This window comes from Canis lupus, chromosome 18 (assembly GCF_048164855.1).
Source record: "Canis lupus baileyi chromosome 18, mCanLup2.hap1, whole genome shotgun sequence".
NCBI lineage: Eukaryota > Metazoa > Chordata > Mammalia > Carnivora > Canidae > Canis > Canis lupus.
Window position 1 is genome coordinate 751,965 of NC_132855.1, and position 15,433 is coordinate 767,397.

Here is a 15,433-nt window from a genome sequence, read left to right on the forward strand (position 1 = left end):
TCCTTAAAAAAAAAGCGGGGGGGGGGTATCACGTAGCTGAACTGCAGTTCTCTGTGTGTCGAAACCAGCCCAAAGTTGGGATGTAAAGTACAGTTCGCATTTTTTTAAAATTTTTATTTATTTATGATAGTCACAGAGAGAGAGAGAGAGAGAGGCAGCGGGAGAAGCAGGCTCCATGCACCGGGAGCCCGACGTGGGATTCGATCCCGGGTCTCCAGGATCACGCCCTGGGCCAAAGGCAGGCGCCAACCCGCTGCGCCACCCAGGGATCCCTACAGTTCACATTTTGAAGGGGCGCTACCCTCCTCGCGCTGCGGGCATTGGCCACCTCTAGGCGCAGCCGGTATTTTCTTAGTTCACTTTATAAAACGCTTCTGGCAACGAGGCGATTTCACTGACGGTGCCCCCTTTAACCATTGTCTTCTTAAGTGATGCACACGGGGATTGAAGTTTTTCAGAACGTGACTGTCTGTGACGGACAGTTTAGGTACTGTGAGTAAATTTGGCTAATTTTGAATGACCGTGGAGGAAAGCGGGTTGCCCGCGCCGTGGCAGTGAAGGGAGCATGGCACTAGGTCACCAGGGCCCCAGGTCAGGTCCGAAATGGACGTTAGCTTTATGGAAATAACGTAAACGTGCCACTAATAATAACAAAGAATTGTCAAAAGACACTTGGATGCAGCTGCTTCTAATAGCAAAGAGGACGCTCAGGTGGCTCAGGGCCCGGGATCGAGTCCCGCATCAGGTTCCCCGCAGGGAGCCTGCTTCTCCCTCTGCCTGTGTCTCTGCCTCTCTCTGTGTCTCTCTGTTTCTCTGTGTCTCTCGTGAATAAATAAAATCTTAAAAAAAAAAAAAAAGAGTGCCTACAGAAAAGCAAATCAATCCTAGTACAGAAAGGAAAAATATATATGTTTTTTCTCTTTTGCAGGGTTGGTTTAGCCCTGGCCAAGTCTTTGTGTTGGATGAGTACTGCGCCCGTTACGGCGTGAGAGGCTGTCACAGACATCTCTGCTACCTTACGGAGCTGATGGAACATTCAGAAAATGGTGCTGTCATTGACCCGACCCTGCTCCATTACAGCTTTGCATTCTGCGCCTCTCACGTGCACGGCAACAGGTATTTTTACTTGCAAACACACAGTGAAATGTGTAGGGTTGACTGGGGAAGAGAGAAAAATGTGCTTGGCCACAATCACCTAGTAACAGATTTTAAATAGCAAACACTTCTCGCAAGAGGCGGGAAAAAAAACCCACAAAGGAAAATGTACATCAATATGCTTGTTGATTTAGGTGGGCTGCACTTTATGTTTCTTTTTGCCGTTAAAGCCACTTGAAAGAGAAAGGAAGAGAATGTCTATGAGATAGAAGTTGCCTTCTGGTTCTTAGGTACCACCCAGTTCTAGGGTCTGCACAGCTGAAGTGTCCTCTGTAGCCCGTTGTTGTGCACACGCACGTCTGGGTGAGGCTCGTCGATAGGCCCGGGTCCACCTGGGGGTTCTTGCTTTTCCACCGCGGCGGAAGCTTCCGCTGATAAAGCAACAGACATGAGGAGGTTTCTGTGGAGTCGCCTCTCAGCCCTCTCCCTCACCTGTACTCTAGGAAGAAGGGCCCCCTTTTGGTTCGGAGCCCACGGGGTAAAAATATCCCCCCGAGGCGGGTTCCCGCACCCGTGTTCCTCGAAGTTCAAAATCTCTCCACGTCTCAGCCCCTCTCTTCCCAGGGACCCTGTACTGGGGCTCCTCCCACTAGGCAGACGCCCTTTCTCCCACCCCCTTTGGGCTGTTCCTACCATTATGCCCTCCCGCTCCTTTCGTATTTCCTTTCTTCCGACGAGCCTGCGTGAGCTTTTGCCAGCCTCACGGCGCCACAGGGTGCTTGAGGGCTGTGAGGTCCGGCTGCCTGGGTTCCGGGAAACACGCCTCGGTGGTGCAGGCGAGGCTAGCCTCCTGATGCGGTCGTGTCGGAGCCCCCCGCCTGCAAGACCCATGCAGCGTAGCGTGTGTCAGACCCAGTGCGTGAACGTGCACCAGGGACTCGGGACAGTGCCCGGCACGTGGACCCTCAGGAGCTGCGGGGCAACCGGCATGGTCTAAAATACTGTTATCCGGGGGCTCCGCAGCGCAGCGGCCGCCTTGGGCCCAGGCCGTGACCCCGGGTCCCGGGATCGAGTCCCACGTTGGGTCCCCGTGGGGAGCCTGCTGCTCCCTCGGCCTGGGTCTCCGCCTCTCTCTGGGTCTCATGAACAACGATCCCTCACGTATACACTCACGCCCTGAAGCCACCTGGCGTTGCTCTCTGTCTTCCCCACCAAACACCCGTCTCCGTCCATCCCCGGCTTCCTGACGTAGACGCAGCGACAGCCTCCTCTGTGGCCCATTGGCAGCTTCCCTCCTCACTCCCATCGGAGAGCTGGCGCTCCGGACCTCGTGCCTGTCGAGCCGCCGCGTGCCTCCCGAGGCAGCACCATCTCACCTCCGCTCCGTCTCGGTTATTCTCGACCATCTCTTTGCTGACGATTTTTGTTCCTCCAGACGCCCGAGGGCAGTAGCGTTCTTTTCTCACATCTGTTCCTGAACTTGCTCTGCCCTGAGAACGTTTCTACTTTACAGGAAAGTCGTACTTCGGTGGTCTTGCCCCTTTCCGCAGCCCCAGTGACCTGCCTTTATACAGATGACTCCAAACCAGTCACTCTCCTAGACTGACCCTGTCGACAGTTGACAGCCTGAATGTCCCGGCACTTTGAACTCTCTGGGTATAAAATTAAGTCCACATCTTGGGGCACCCGGGCCGCTCAGTGGGTTCAGCATCCAGCTCTCCACTTCGGCCCAGGTCATGATCTCAGGGTCGTGGGATCAAGCCCTGCGTCGGGCTCGCACGGGTTCTACTTGGGATTCTCTCCTCTCCCTCCGCCCCTCCAACCTCCTCCAAAATAAACAAATGTTTTCAAAAAAATTTAAGTCCATCATCTCACTAAAGCAGCTCCTGTCCCTTTTTTGGCTGTTAGGGTGCCTGGGAAAAAGTAACACCCGTGGCACAAAGTAAGTGTTCAGCAAACATTCCAAGAATGAACGAATGACTGCACTAGTGTTAACATCACTTCCTTCATGGCCTGGTCGTTTTCATGCGTCTTCCCTCCACCTCCTCGGCCCCGTGCAATGCTGCTGCCGCCTTCCGCCTTTGCAGCACCTCTCGGGGTGGCCTCGGTCATTGCCCGGGCACCCTCTGAACTCCAGCCGCCTTCTTCCTGCTTGTTTATCTTGATCCATTTCTCCCCCGCCGCGCTCTCTCCCTGCGACGGTCCAGCAGTCGCCTCCAGAACTACAGATTAGAGCTTTCCCAGTGTTGTTCTTTCCCCCCTACCCAGACTTGTCTCCGAGTATCCGTCCCTGCGTAACCTTTACCCCAGGCAACTCGTAATTCTCCCCGTAATGTCTGTTTCCAAGTTTGTGGTAGTCGGAGGTCATAAAACTCCTCGAAGGAGCCCTCTGCTAATGCGGACCCTACACACCTGCTACCTGGAGTTTCCTTAAGAACTTGATCATGCAAACCCAGTGCTGAGTCCAACACGCGGCTCTGCCCGTCTCCTGAGGTATTTTGAAGGCAATAGCCAGTTCTCCTCACCCGTTACGCGCTGCAGGAGGAGGAGGATGTACCCCATTCCTTGCATGTTGTGGGCACACAGTGAGTATTTGTTGGACTGACATCATCATCGTTGCTGCCTGTCCTCCCACAGTGACGTAAAGCCAGGCCTAGTCTCAGCTTCTCTTCAGGCTTGTACCTCGTTACGGAGCTCAGCCTTCCTTGGGAATGAGGAGAAGCTGCAGATCGTAGTCCTGCTTCTCAGGACCCCAAACTAAACCATCTGCAGTCCGCAAACGTCGCTGTTGGGGGTGGGGTGGACAGTCAGGAGGCGGCACCGTCGTGAGGGCTCACGGACAGCCCACCTGAGCCGCTGTTGCACGAACCCAGTTTCTTGGCTCCTGGTCCTTTCTGTCTGACTCCCTCCCGACCAGTTGATGTCAAAAGACCGTCTCCCAGGGTTAGGACTCTGACGCACGAGACGATAAAAAGATCGCAGCGAAACAGACATCCTCAAAGAATTTTGTATGATCAGGTGGGTTTCGTCCTCAACACCAAAAGGGATAATTAAATAGAGAACGTGAAGTAGGAGATCCAGGTAACGCTTTCCCAAAACGTGTATTTGAGACACATTTTAATGGAAAGTTACTGAGGCACCTGGAAACCGCTGCCTTGGAGGCAGCCTGATTTGAATCTGCAGGTTGCCATAGTTACTTTTATTCTGTAAAACCATTGTTTTCTTTATAATGTACACTGTAAAGTGTAATTTAAGATGTGTTTGTATGTTTGTGCGGGTTTTATGCTCAACAGTGCACGTGAAATCAGTTTTCCAGGCTGAAATGTGTCCATTTCCCGGTGCCTCTGGGTGGCGTAAAACCAGCTGGAGTCAGTCCGAGATTCAACATTTGGGTCACATGGAGCTTAAGGGGAAAGAAAAAGGGAGAAATGAAGGTTCTAGGGAAATCTGAACCTCCGCTGAAGGTAGACGTTATCAAAGATACACTGAAGGGTGTGGCGTTCCGTGTCCTCAGGCTCTCAGATGTCATTCAGAAACGCCGCGCGTCGCAGCCAAAGAATCAGAGGCGGCCAAGGGTGGCCCCTGAAGTCTGACTGAGATCCGCGCAGGGAGCCAGGGGGGCCAGCGCCTAACCTTCCCGGCCCCCCGAGGTGCCGCGTGTCGGAGGACGGCTCCCGGCGCGGGGCAGCGGTGCTTGCCCTCTTCTGCCGGCCTCCCCGTGCCCCAGCCCCGGGACGTGAACCGCGAGGGGAGCACAGGGCGAGAACGAGGCCGCGCCGCCGTCCCTTAGAGCCCGGCCCGGTGCGGCTGTCGCGGCGCGTGTGCGGTCGGGCCCTCCCGCGTCGGGCGCAGTAACCGGGCTCCCGGGACCGTTCTCTGCCCGTCCGGGCGCCCGGTCAGGGCACCGCCGCGCTCGTTACCTGAGCTACGTCCTCGGGCAGCCGGGTCGGGCTGCGTGGAGGACAGCCCTGCCGCCGCGTGTGGAAGGTTCCGGAGGCGGTTCCCCCGCATTGACCCCGGTGCCCCGCGCCGCCCCGTCGCCGAACAGCCCGGAGCCCGGCAGGAATAAAGGAACAGGGTTAAGCAGCGAAGGCGTGGCCGGCCCTGAGACCGAGGCCGACCAGAAGCAGGAAGGACCAGGGGAACACCTGCGTCCAGGACACACAGACACACTCCCGGGTGGAGGCCCGGCCTCGAGGGCCGGAGGCAGGGAGACAGGGACTCGGCCGAGCGCGCCCTTCGGCAGGCTCGGGGCCCACGTGCTGCTCAGGCTTTGAGGTTTGGCTGGTCAGGCTGACGGACGGAAACGAACGCGGCGACACAAAATGGCTTTTCTGTCTCGGTTCTCCCTGAGATGCGTGTGCACGTCTTCGCAGGCTCTCCCGCGGCTGCGGGGCTGTGGGGGCCGCTCTGCACCTGACCCGGGCCCCGCAGGGCGCGGCCTTCCCGGGGCAGGTCCCGACCTGGGTGGGGCCTCCCGAGGGCAGGGCCGGGGCTGGGACAGGCCTCCAGACTACAGGCAGAGTCAGGGCCGCCCTCGTGCCCCCTGCTCTGCCGCAGGGTGGTAGGGAGCCCTCAGGCCAGTCCCCTCGCCCACGAGGTCTCCTCCTCAGACGATGTCGTCTCTTACCTTCCCCTTCAGAAACCGTCCCTCCACTTCTCGTCTCTCCTTCTAAAGACCAGGATGCATTTCCGAGCAACATCCCAGGTAGCTGCGTCAGCGTAGCCCGGGGACGGTTCCTCACCTCCTTCATTTCCCCTGCGGCGTCTTGATTCTGGTCCCTGACGCACGACTGAGAGAAAAGAAGTGCAGGTCGCGTCCGCCGCGAAGCTAGAGACTCGTTTCTGGGACCCTGGAGCCAGCAGCTCAGATGCCGGGAGCGAGGCTTGTCCTCCCATAAGGCAGCGGCGGTGGGACGGGTTCGTCCTGCTGCACAGGTAGACGCACAGCGGCCGACCCGTGCCTTTGAACTATGCTCTGCGGGTCCCTCGTGGATTCTGTCGGAAACTAGAGAACGGCCTCAGATCTGCCGCCGTCAGGCTCGCCCAGCGATGACGTCCCTCCGCGCCGAGCGTGGCCTTCGTGCTAGGTGAGGTGACCATGGCCTTCCGGAGCAGACGCACGAAACCCGAGGTGCTGGCGGGCGTGCTGCCATCGGCGCTGAGGCCGCACTCACCGCGTGCCTTCCCTCGGGCTCTCCCATTTATGAGCTGTTCCATTTTGAGGATTGGTCCTGCCTGAGCCTCAGTTTCCCCCCTGTTCGCTATGAATAACTGTGGCATCGTGTTCTACGTCACGCCGCCGGAACACACGGCGGCTCTGACGGGCCCATGGCCAAGACGTGGCCCAAAGCAGGAGCGAGGAACGCGGCCGTCCAAGGTAAGGCCGTCACCCGGGAACAGCGACCCAGGTGGCCTGTTCGTGGCTTCTGTTTGGCCTCCGCGTCCTTCAGTCACAGCGCACGGTTCCTAGACTTGGGGCTAATACGTGAAGAGCCCCCGAGGACAAATCGTTGAGGAGCCGACACCAAGGGTTCCCTCACTGTGCGTCAGGATCCCGTCAGGTTCAAGCAGAGGCAGGAGGTGCCCCCACCCCACCCCGACCCCATGCTGGGGGGGGGGGTAGCTTCTCTTAAGAAGGGGCCTTGAGAGCCTTAGCCTCTGGAGTTAGGTGCGGGAGGCTTGCGGTCCTCGGGTGGGTTCCGCGTGCTTCCCCGGGTGCCGAGGTTTCAGCAGCGCGTGACGCGGCGGCACCCGGGCAGACGGCTGTGGGCGCCCCGTGCCCCTTCCCGCTGCCACCCGGTTCGGAGACTCTGGGTCTGCGCTGACGGCAAGATCGGCGCCCCCCTGCCTCTCAGGCTGCTGGTCAGGACGCGCGACCCAGGCGAGGGCCTCGAGTGGGCCGGCGCCCTCCAGCTCGCTCTCTGTGCCAATCGACAGATAATATCTATTTTTTTTGACATTTATCAAAAAGTCCTCTTTAAAACCATCGGGGCCTTGAGACGTCCCTGCGGAAAGGTTGTTCACCTACCGAGTGGGGCCGCCCTGTACAAGGGCCCCCGGCTTTCCCCTGACCTCTTGAGTGAGCTTGGTCAGTTAGGGCCGCCAGGAAACGGTGCGTTCCCGAAGCCCCCGGGTGCCCTGGTGGTAAGTTCGGGCGGCTCTCGTGCTGCTTTTTGCACTACGTGCACTTTCGGCCTGTGCCGTACTGTTTATTTTTACCTTCCTTTTTTCCCTTCAGTTCCTCTTGCCCGAAGGTCTTTTCTAAGGTGTAACTTACCGGCTTTCTTAAACTGTACTGCTCCTTCCCCTTTTGCTTAATTTTTTTTAATCAACTCTTTTAGAATAATTTTAGGTTTACAGGAAAACTGCGAGGACATTACAGGGACTTTCTGTATTTGTTTCCCCTGACATCACCGTCCTCTATTAGGGTACTTTTGTCGGAACTAAGAACCCGACATTGGCACGTTACCGTGACCTCACCGCCCGTTCTTATTTGGACCTCACCAGTCCAGTTTTTAAATTAATGTCCTTTTTTCCTGTTTCAAGGTCCAACTCAGGATGCCATCCATGTTGCATTCCATTGTCCCGCCTCCTCTGATCTGTGGCAGTTCCTCAGTCTTTCATGCTAATTTTTGCATTGTATATTTTGAGGCAGCTTATTAGGTAGATTCAAGTTTAAAACTGCTAAATCTTCCTGGTAAATGGAAATTACTATTATCTGATGACCCCTTTCATAACTAACGATGTATTTTTGCATTCTAGTTTATTTAGGTGGTTGTCACGCCCTTCCTTGCTCAGGTGCTTATTTTCCCTGGTATTTTAGGTGTATACTTTTTTGTTTATTTTCTGTTTTATACTCAATACTAGCTTAGGTTAGAAATTATTTTCCTTTTTCCTAAAGTATATTCTTTGGGATGTTCTATAACGGAGCACCTATATGTAGTGAATCTTTATTTGGAATTGTGCTTGTTTCATCCACATTTTTTTAAAGAAAATTTTGCTAGGTGTATAGTTCTGGATTGACAGTGACTTTCTCTGAGAACTTTGAAGACTTTCACTTTCTTGCGGCTCCTTTGTGACCGATGAGAAGGCTGTCGGCAAGCTAATTGCCTGTCTTTTGAGGGGGATGTGTCTTTGCTCTCTGGATAGTGCAAAGATTATTTTGTTCTTTCTTCATGTTTTGTGGATTCACCATAACATATCTACACGTGGATTCCTCGTCATGGATTCTGTTCGGGATTCCTGTGGATTTCTGATCCATGTGCCCTGATACTGAGTAAAGTGGATTTCTTTGAATTCACTCAGATTTGGAAGTGAAGATCCCTATTTGCCACCATCCTGGAATATTGTTATCTCTTTAAATACTGCTTCTTGAATCTCACTCTTTTCTAAAATTCCAAAGCTCCATATATGAGGCGTTTTATTTTCTGTATCTGTTAACGTCTGTAGTACATATTTTGCCTACTTAATTCTCCAGCTGCCTTCTATGGTTTTTTTTTTTTTTTTTTTTTTTTTTTTTTCCGTTCTTTTCCTCTGGTTCAGAACTTGGCAAAGTTTTTTTCTATAAAGGGCCAGATAGTAAACATAACTAAATCTTTTGGGCTTTGTGGGCCATATGGTCTCCTCCACAATTGTTCAACTCTGTGTTTTAGTGCAAAAAGAGCCATGAGCAATATGTAAATGAATATGGTTTGTGTTCTAATAAAATTTTATTCATAAAAGCAGGTGGTGGGCTATAGTTCCCAACCCTTACTCTACTTAATTCTCTCGTTAGCTATAACATCTACTTTTCAACCCACATATTGTTAACTTCAATTACTAAATATTTTAGTTCTGGAAATACTATTCACTTCTTTTTAAAACCCATTTGATTATTTCTGAGTATCTCTGATCTAATTCTTGGTTTTTATCCCTTCCTCTTTTTTTCCTTAGGGATTTTATAGTTATTTTATATTCTGATCAATTTCAATAACTTAATTTTCTAGGTGTTTGTGTCTTGTTTCCACTGACATTTTTGCCATGGTCACTGTTTTCTTATTCGGCTAGCTTTTTTTTTTTTTTTTTTTTTTTAAGTAAGCATACATTTTGACATTTATGGGAATTCTAAAAGGCCTGGGTTGAGAATACTTTTTTCTAAAGAGGATTTGCTTTTATTTGGTGGTCGAGATGTACGACTAGAGCTACTGTATTTCCTTATCCTGGGGATTTCTTGATTCCGTAGGTAGTACTCAGTTTAATGAGGCCAGACATATGGTGCATATTCTCAGGAAAGCCTCTTTCACTCACTCTGTAGATGTTGTAGAAACAGATTTCCTCATTGGCTCCTCCTTACAAGAATATTGATTCTTTCTGGACCACCCCTTAACTGATAGTACAGCCCATTCATGGCCTCAATTTTTGCAGGAATCTCAGGTTCTGCAGTCTGTGGGTCACTGACCCAGTGGTGCATTCTCTTAAACATAGCGGTGAAGCCCCCTTGGTACCCACATTTTCCCCCAAGGCAGCCCTGGTGTTCACAGTTACCCCTCCTTTGGTTTCAGTTTCTGTATCATTTTCTTTTTCCTGGCCTTGGGGAAAAATTTTTTTTAACTTTCTTCTAAGTGCAATACAACATTTAACTGCTTGTTATAGCTAACATAGTGTTGAGGTGTTTGGTAGTGGAAAGGGATTTTTGGAGTATCAAGTCAGTCCACTATATGAGGAGAAAAAGTCACATGATAAAATTTGTATTTTGAAAAAAAAATATTTGAACCTCTCTCTGGAGAACCTGTTGGAGCCTTTTCTATGACCTCTGCCTCAGGTTCCAGCTAATTAACTGCTTCTCGTCTATCACATCTTAACCTAAATATCATTCCCAAACTGACTCCTTCCCGAAAAACCTATATGACTTCAAAGCTTTATGCTTTTGCCCTTCTTCAATTTAATTGTATGTTACGGTCTGATTTTTCTTTTTTATACCTTTCCCTATTATAAATTCCATTAGGGCAGGAGACATTTCAGTTGTGCTTATATTATCCTCATGACCTAGGCAGGTACTCAATAAATATTTGTTAAGTAAGGAAATGAATGGCATGGGACCATCTGTTTACAAATTTATGGGTGAAATGTTGGGGGCACTTAGTAAGTTGAGTTCACAATTAAACATTATTCTTAATGAATCAAATGCAATGATTTTTATGACCCATGGAAGGACCCTGTGTAAACCAGAAGAATTGTATCATTTTACCACACAGAAAGTAATAGATTAAGACAATGAAATACCCCTTTTATGTATAAAATTGAAAATGATTATAACAAGTGATAAAAAATGCATTTGATGAGGTTACAGGGAAATTAATCATTTTATGCACATGGGTCACAGTGCAAACTGATAAGTAAGTACTTTCTTAAAAAGCAATTTTGTCGTATCTATCGAATGTTGAAAATATCATTGCATTTGTCTTAGCTTGGGCTGCCATAACAAAATTCCATCACCTGGGTGGCTTAAACAAAAATTTATTTTCTCACAGTTCTGGACAGTGGAAGTCGGAGATCAGGCTGTCAGCACAGTCAGGTTCTGGGGAAGACTGTCTTCCTGGCTTACAGATGACTGCCTTCTCCCCGTGTCCTCAGAAATTTCTCCCTCCCTCTTCTTACAAGGCCACCACCCTGTCACATTACTGCCCCACCCTGTGACTGACCTCTCTTAACCTTAATCATCCCTTACAAGTACCATCTTCAAGTATAGTAACACTGGGGGATAGGACTTCAACATATGAATTTTCATTCAGGGTGGACACAGTTCAGTCCACAGCACCACTTAAACTAACAATATATGTTTAGGAATTTACCCCAAGGAAACCATAAGAGATGGGTTAAACAAATTATACCGTAAGATTATATATATGTAAGAATGTAAGGACATGGGATCCCTGGGTGGCGCAGCGGTTTGGCGCCTGCCTTTGGCCCAGGGCTCGATCCTGGAGACCCGGGATCGAATCCCACGTCGGGCTCCCGGTGCATGGAGCCTGCTTCTCCCTCAGCCTGTGTCTCTGCCCCTCTCTCTCCCTCTCTCTCTCTCTCTCTCTCTCTCTCTATCATAAAAAATAAAAATTAAAATAAATAAATAAATAAATAAATAAATAAATAAATAAATAAATAAATAAATAAATAAAATCTTTAAAAAAAAGACTTTAAAAAAAAAAGAATGTAAGGACATACTGTATACTCTATGGTAAGAAAAAATAGAGGAAAAATCTAAATTCTAATGGAATAGTGGTTTAATAAATTATGGTACATCCATAAAATGAAGTATTATGCTTTCATTAAAAAGCACATGTTGGGATATTTAAATAATGTGAGGAGATGCTTATACTTCATTAAAAGAATCAAAAATAAAAGAGTCAAACTAAATCAGAATTGCAATGTATAATTAGATTTTATAGAATGAAAACTGGAATTTTATTTACAAAAGGGTATGACCTATTATTTATGATTGGGGCATTTAAAGAAATTTTAATTTTTGTCTTTGTGTTTTTCTGAATTGCTCTCCTAGATTATGTACGTTTCGACCTTTAACAAAAAATTATCTTTTTAAAATAATATTGGGTATGGGGCAAAGATGACCTATCAGAGAATACTACCAATCTTAATACTCTTTTTAATAAAAAAAATCACCTCAATATTTTATTTTTATTCAATTCTAGAGTTATGTGCAGTAATGAATTTAGCTTGATTCTGGGAGAGGCCAGTTGTCTAACACCTTAATAACTCTCCATGACCTGTCTGTCCGTCACTAACTTCACACAAAAGATATGAGTCACTGATCTCATATCTTCATGGAGCTCAGTTACTGCTTTTTTTTTAAATAAGTATCTTTTTTTTAAATAATGTCCAAAGAAAATAGACTACAGTAAGAAACTCAAATAAAGAAAGGATTAGGAGAGAGACGTGCTTGGAAAGAAAACAAGATTTTTAAATTTCATTTGCAGAATATTTTCTCATAGAAAAATGTTTCCTCTATCTCAGTAAACATAGGATCAAATTAATTTCTTCTGGATTAGTAAGATTTCAGGGAGAATGAAAGGACCCTGATTATGTGACCAATATATACGAATCCAAATGAGATGCCACGTTGTTTTAAACAGTAAGAAGCGTTCCAGGTTAGGGAAGAGAAATAGGAGACTATTGTTTTCTCCCTCCTCTTCCCATCATTTCTCATTCTCGTGCTGTGTCTTCCTCTCCTTCTTATTCTGTTCACAAATGGATATTGGTGGGAAATACACGAAGTGCAAAGTGACTTTTACCTGCTGTGCTGCCGTCAGAATTGACAATTCAGAACTGCTACTCTCTAGGTGTCTCTCTCCTTCTCGCTTTGTCCAGAGGAAGCTAAGATATCCCACATTCCTCATAGGAAAAGAAGCCTCTGAGAAACTTAAAAGCACCCCGAGCTTGGTCATCCACCCTGTCATTGCTTTCAAAATATCTTTACCGCAAGCCTCCAAACTGCCAGGACAGACGAACCTACTTGATGAGCGGGGAGGGGGGGCCGGTGGGGGTGGTGAAGGCAATCTGTCTTCATCAATTTACCAGACTTCTCTATGCAGCGTGAACTCCCGGCGTGTTAGTCAACCCGTAAGCTTCCTGCGCAGTCTCCTAGAAATTATAAAACCAAGGACACATTTATCCCTCAAGTATCTACAGGCTGCTCTGGCAGATAAAATGATTGAGAAAATAACCATAGGCTGGGTTACAGTTTTCATTAAATAATAAAACAGATGGCTCGTCAGCACTTAATGATGTTTGTAAGTGGGCATTGTGGAGAGATCCCATGATCGATTTCAAAAAGTGATGTTAAGCAGATTTCTTTACTGTCAGACTCCTCAAACTCCTTAATAGGCCCAGCTTACATTATCGACCTCCAGCAAGGTCTCATGATTTGTAGGGTTCAAAAAAAAAAAAAAAAAAATCCTTGGGCTCTCTAACCCTTTTTGCTGGAGTAGGTCTCAGGACCATTGTTTTTTAAAACCTCTTAGCAGCCAGGTGAAATGGATATTTAAGTCTGTTCTTATTGGTCATTATGGGTCTCTGAAATGTTATACTGGAAAAAAGGGCCATAAAATGTGTGAACTATAGGTTAGTCTGTACTTAAATATTTAAGCAGATTCCTCATCGATAGTTTGCTCTTCTGCTCAAATGCCTGACTCTGCAACCCGGTTTCATACTCTTTTCCTCTTAGAGCTTTCCTGAAATACAGTGTAGTGATTCTTCCCTTCATAGAAACTAATTTCATATCAGAACTACTCCCAAAAGCCATTAGAGATAGGAGAAGATGGAGAAGATAATACTCATGTTCCTGAGTTGTCTTTCAAAACCACCCTGCTCAATTTAGAGCTGATATTGTACTTTTTACAGAAAAAATTGATAGTGATGACAGGATGTCCAGGATACAGAATGGATTCTGTTTTAAAATGCCTACAGCGGGGGCAGCCCGGGTGGCTCAGCGGTTTAGCGCCGCCTTCAGCCCACACAGGGCGTGACCCCGGCTGCCGGGATCGAGTCCCGCGTGGGGCTCCCTGCATGGAGCCTGCTTCTCCCTCTGCCTGTGTCTCTGCCTCTCTCTCTGTGTTTCTCATGAATAAATAAATAAAATCTTAGAAATAAATAAATAGATAAATAAAATGCCTAATGTGCCAGATTGATGACTAGCACGAGTTATAAAATGCATTGTGAGATCTCTTAGTTCATGTCGGAAGTCAGTAAAGTTGATTTGTTCGTATAGGAACTATTTCTGGATGAATCTGCCTTTCAAAAAAGGTAGCCTGTGTGTGGGCACCTGCACGCACCTGCGTGTGATGCTCTCTCTGAAAGTAGGACGGGGCCTAAGGCAGACGTAAGAGGAGGCTGTTAAGCATCAGTAGCGTAAGTTCCATTGTGTGTGAATTCTTTTTTTTTTTTTAAGAATCTTTCAAAGTATAACTAACAAAGACCCAACTACATTTGGCATTCCTTTGTTTATTGTGTAATGCCAGGAGGAAGTTCTGTGTCATAATTTGCATCTATAATTAAAGGAAATACATCTACCATTGAACTATATTTAATAATTTGTTTATATCTTCAACTTTCATGGAATCTATTCTTACTAAAATCATGTGACTTCAATAACTAAAGGCCCCAGGAAAAAAAAATGAAAAATTTAAATCTCAATATATGAGAATTCATGCAACAGTTTCTTTTTTCTCATTGGAACAGTTTTACTATTTATATTTGAGTCATATAATTAAGTTTCAATTGACATTAAAATCTGAAAATTGGCCTCTTACTTTAGAATTTTCCATGACCATTGGCTTTTTATCAGTATCAAAGAGGCATTATTTATTTTACCTTTTATTATCTTGGGGGAAAATTCCATTCTTGAGATTTAAGGCAAATGATTTATTTCATTAATAATTAAAATGGCAGGTAAATACTAAAAATTTTCTGCTAAGTGTAAATACAGCCAACTTTTCTGAGTGATCTATTTATCCAGAATGCTTAACTATAATTCCTATACTATTTGCTTTTTTCAAAAATTTCTTGTTTTACCTACTGTTACATGATTTAAAACATTCCAATTAATTTATACCCTATTAATACTAATAATTAACAATAATTGTGATGTTACTCATTCATGAATTTTTATTATCTGCTATAGCTGAAATTTTTATATTCTGTGTATCGCTTATTCACATCTTTAACATTTATTTGCCATTTAGCATTTAGCATCAGGCTGTCGGCTTCTGTTCTGGGTACCAGGGCTACCATACAGGGAGGCAGACAATAAACACGTCACGTGTAGGGCGATGGCATTATGTACAATGACCAGCAGTAAAGCCGGTTAAAGGACAAGAGACCTGTGGGAATGGGAGGCTACACTTTTACATCAGGTGGCCAACCTAGAGCAGGCCTCATTGACCCGGAGTCGCGTGGGCAGCGATGAGAAGGCAGTGAGCAAGCCCGTGTGCCCAGGCGAAGACCTTCGCCGGCAGTGGGAGCAGCATGTGCGTGTGTCCCGTGTGAGGACCAGCTAGGAGGCCAGCGTGGCTGGAGTGAGGTACAGGAGTCAGAGTGAGCGTGGGGAGGGAGGATCCTATAAGGTTTACAGGTCATTATAAGAGTTTTGGCTTTTACATTGAGCATTATTAGCATTGTAAGTCATGACTCATGCTTGAAAAAAGCTCACTGTAGAGTGTTGCCAACACTGACATTGAAAAGATGAGAAAAGGAAGACAAAGGAGGCTGTCGACACACTTGAGATATGTTTTGAAGGCTCACCTGACAGAAATTAATTTATAAGCTGTGTTTATAGAGCTATTAT

General features: G+C 47.2%; 1 protein-coding gene and 1 long non-coding RNA gene across 17 annotated transcripts in view; one reads left to right on the forward strand and one right to left on the reverse strand.

The window, feature by feature from the left end:
• Positions 1-15,433, forward strand: part of CADPS2 (calcium dependent secretion activator 2) — a 454,201-nt gene that overhangs the window by 329,194 nt on the left and 109,574 nt on the right. For all 16 annotated transcript variants that reach the window (XR_012010532.1, XM_072783288.1, XM_072783294.1 and 13 more), the window contains one exon: positions 929-1,116. Coding sequence is in view for 15 of the 16 variants with exons in the window: in XM_072783288.1 (XP_072639389.1) it covers positions 929-1,116 (188 nt within the window). In the remaining variant the exon portion in view is untranslated. The remainder of the gene's footprint in view (positions 1-928; positions 1,117-15,433) is intronic.
• LOC140608559 (uncharacterized) lies at positions 1,265-4,353 on the reverse strand. Its single transcript, XR_012010534.1, has 2 exons — positions 1,789-4,353; positions 1,265-1,526 (listed from the first exon to the last, which is right to left on the reverse strand). It is a non-coding gene; the product is annotated as an uncharacterized lncRNA (long non-coding RNA).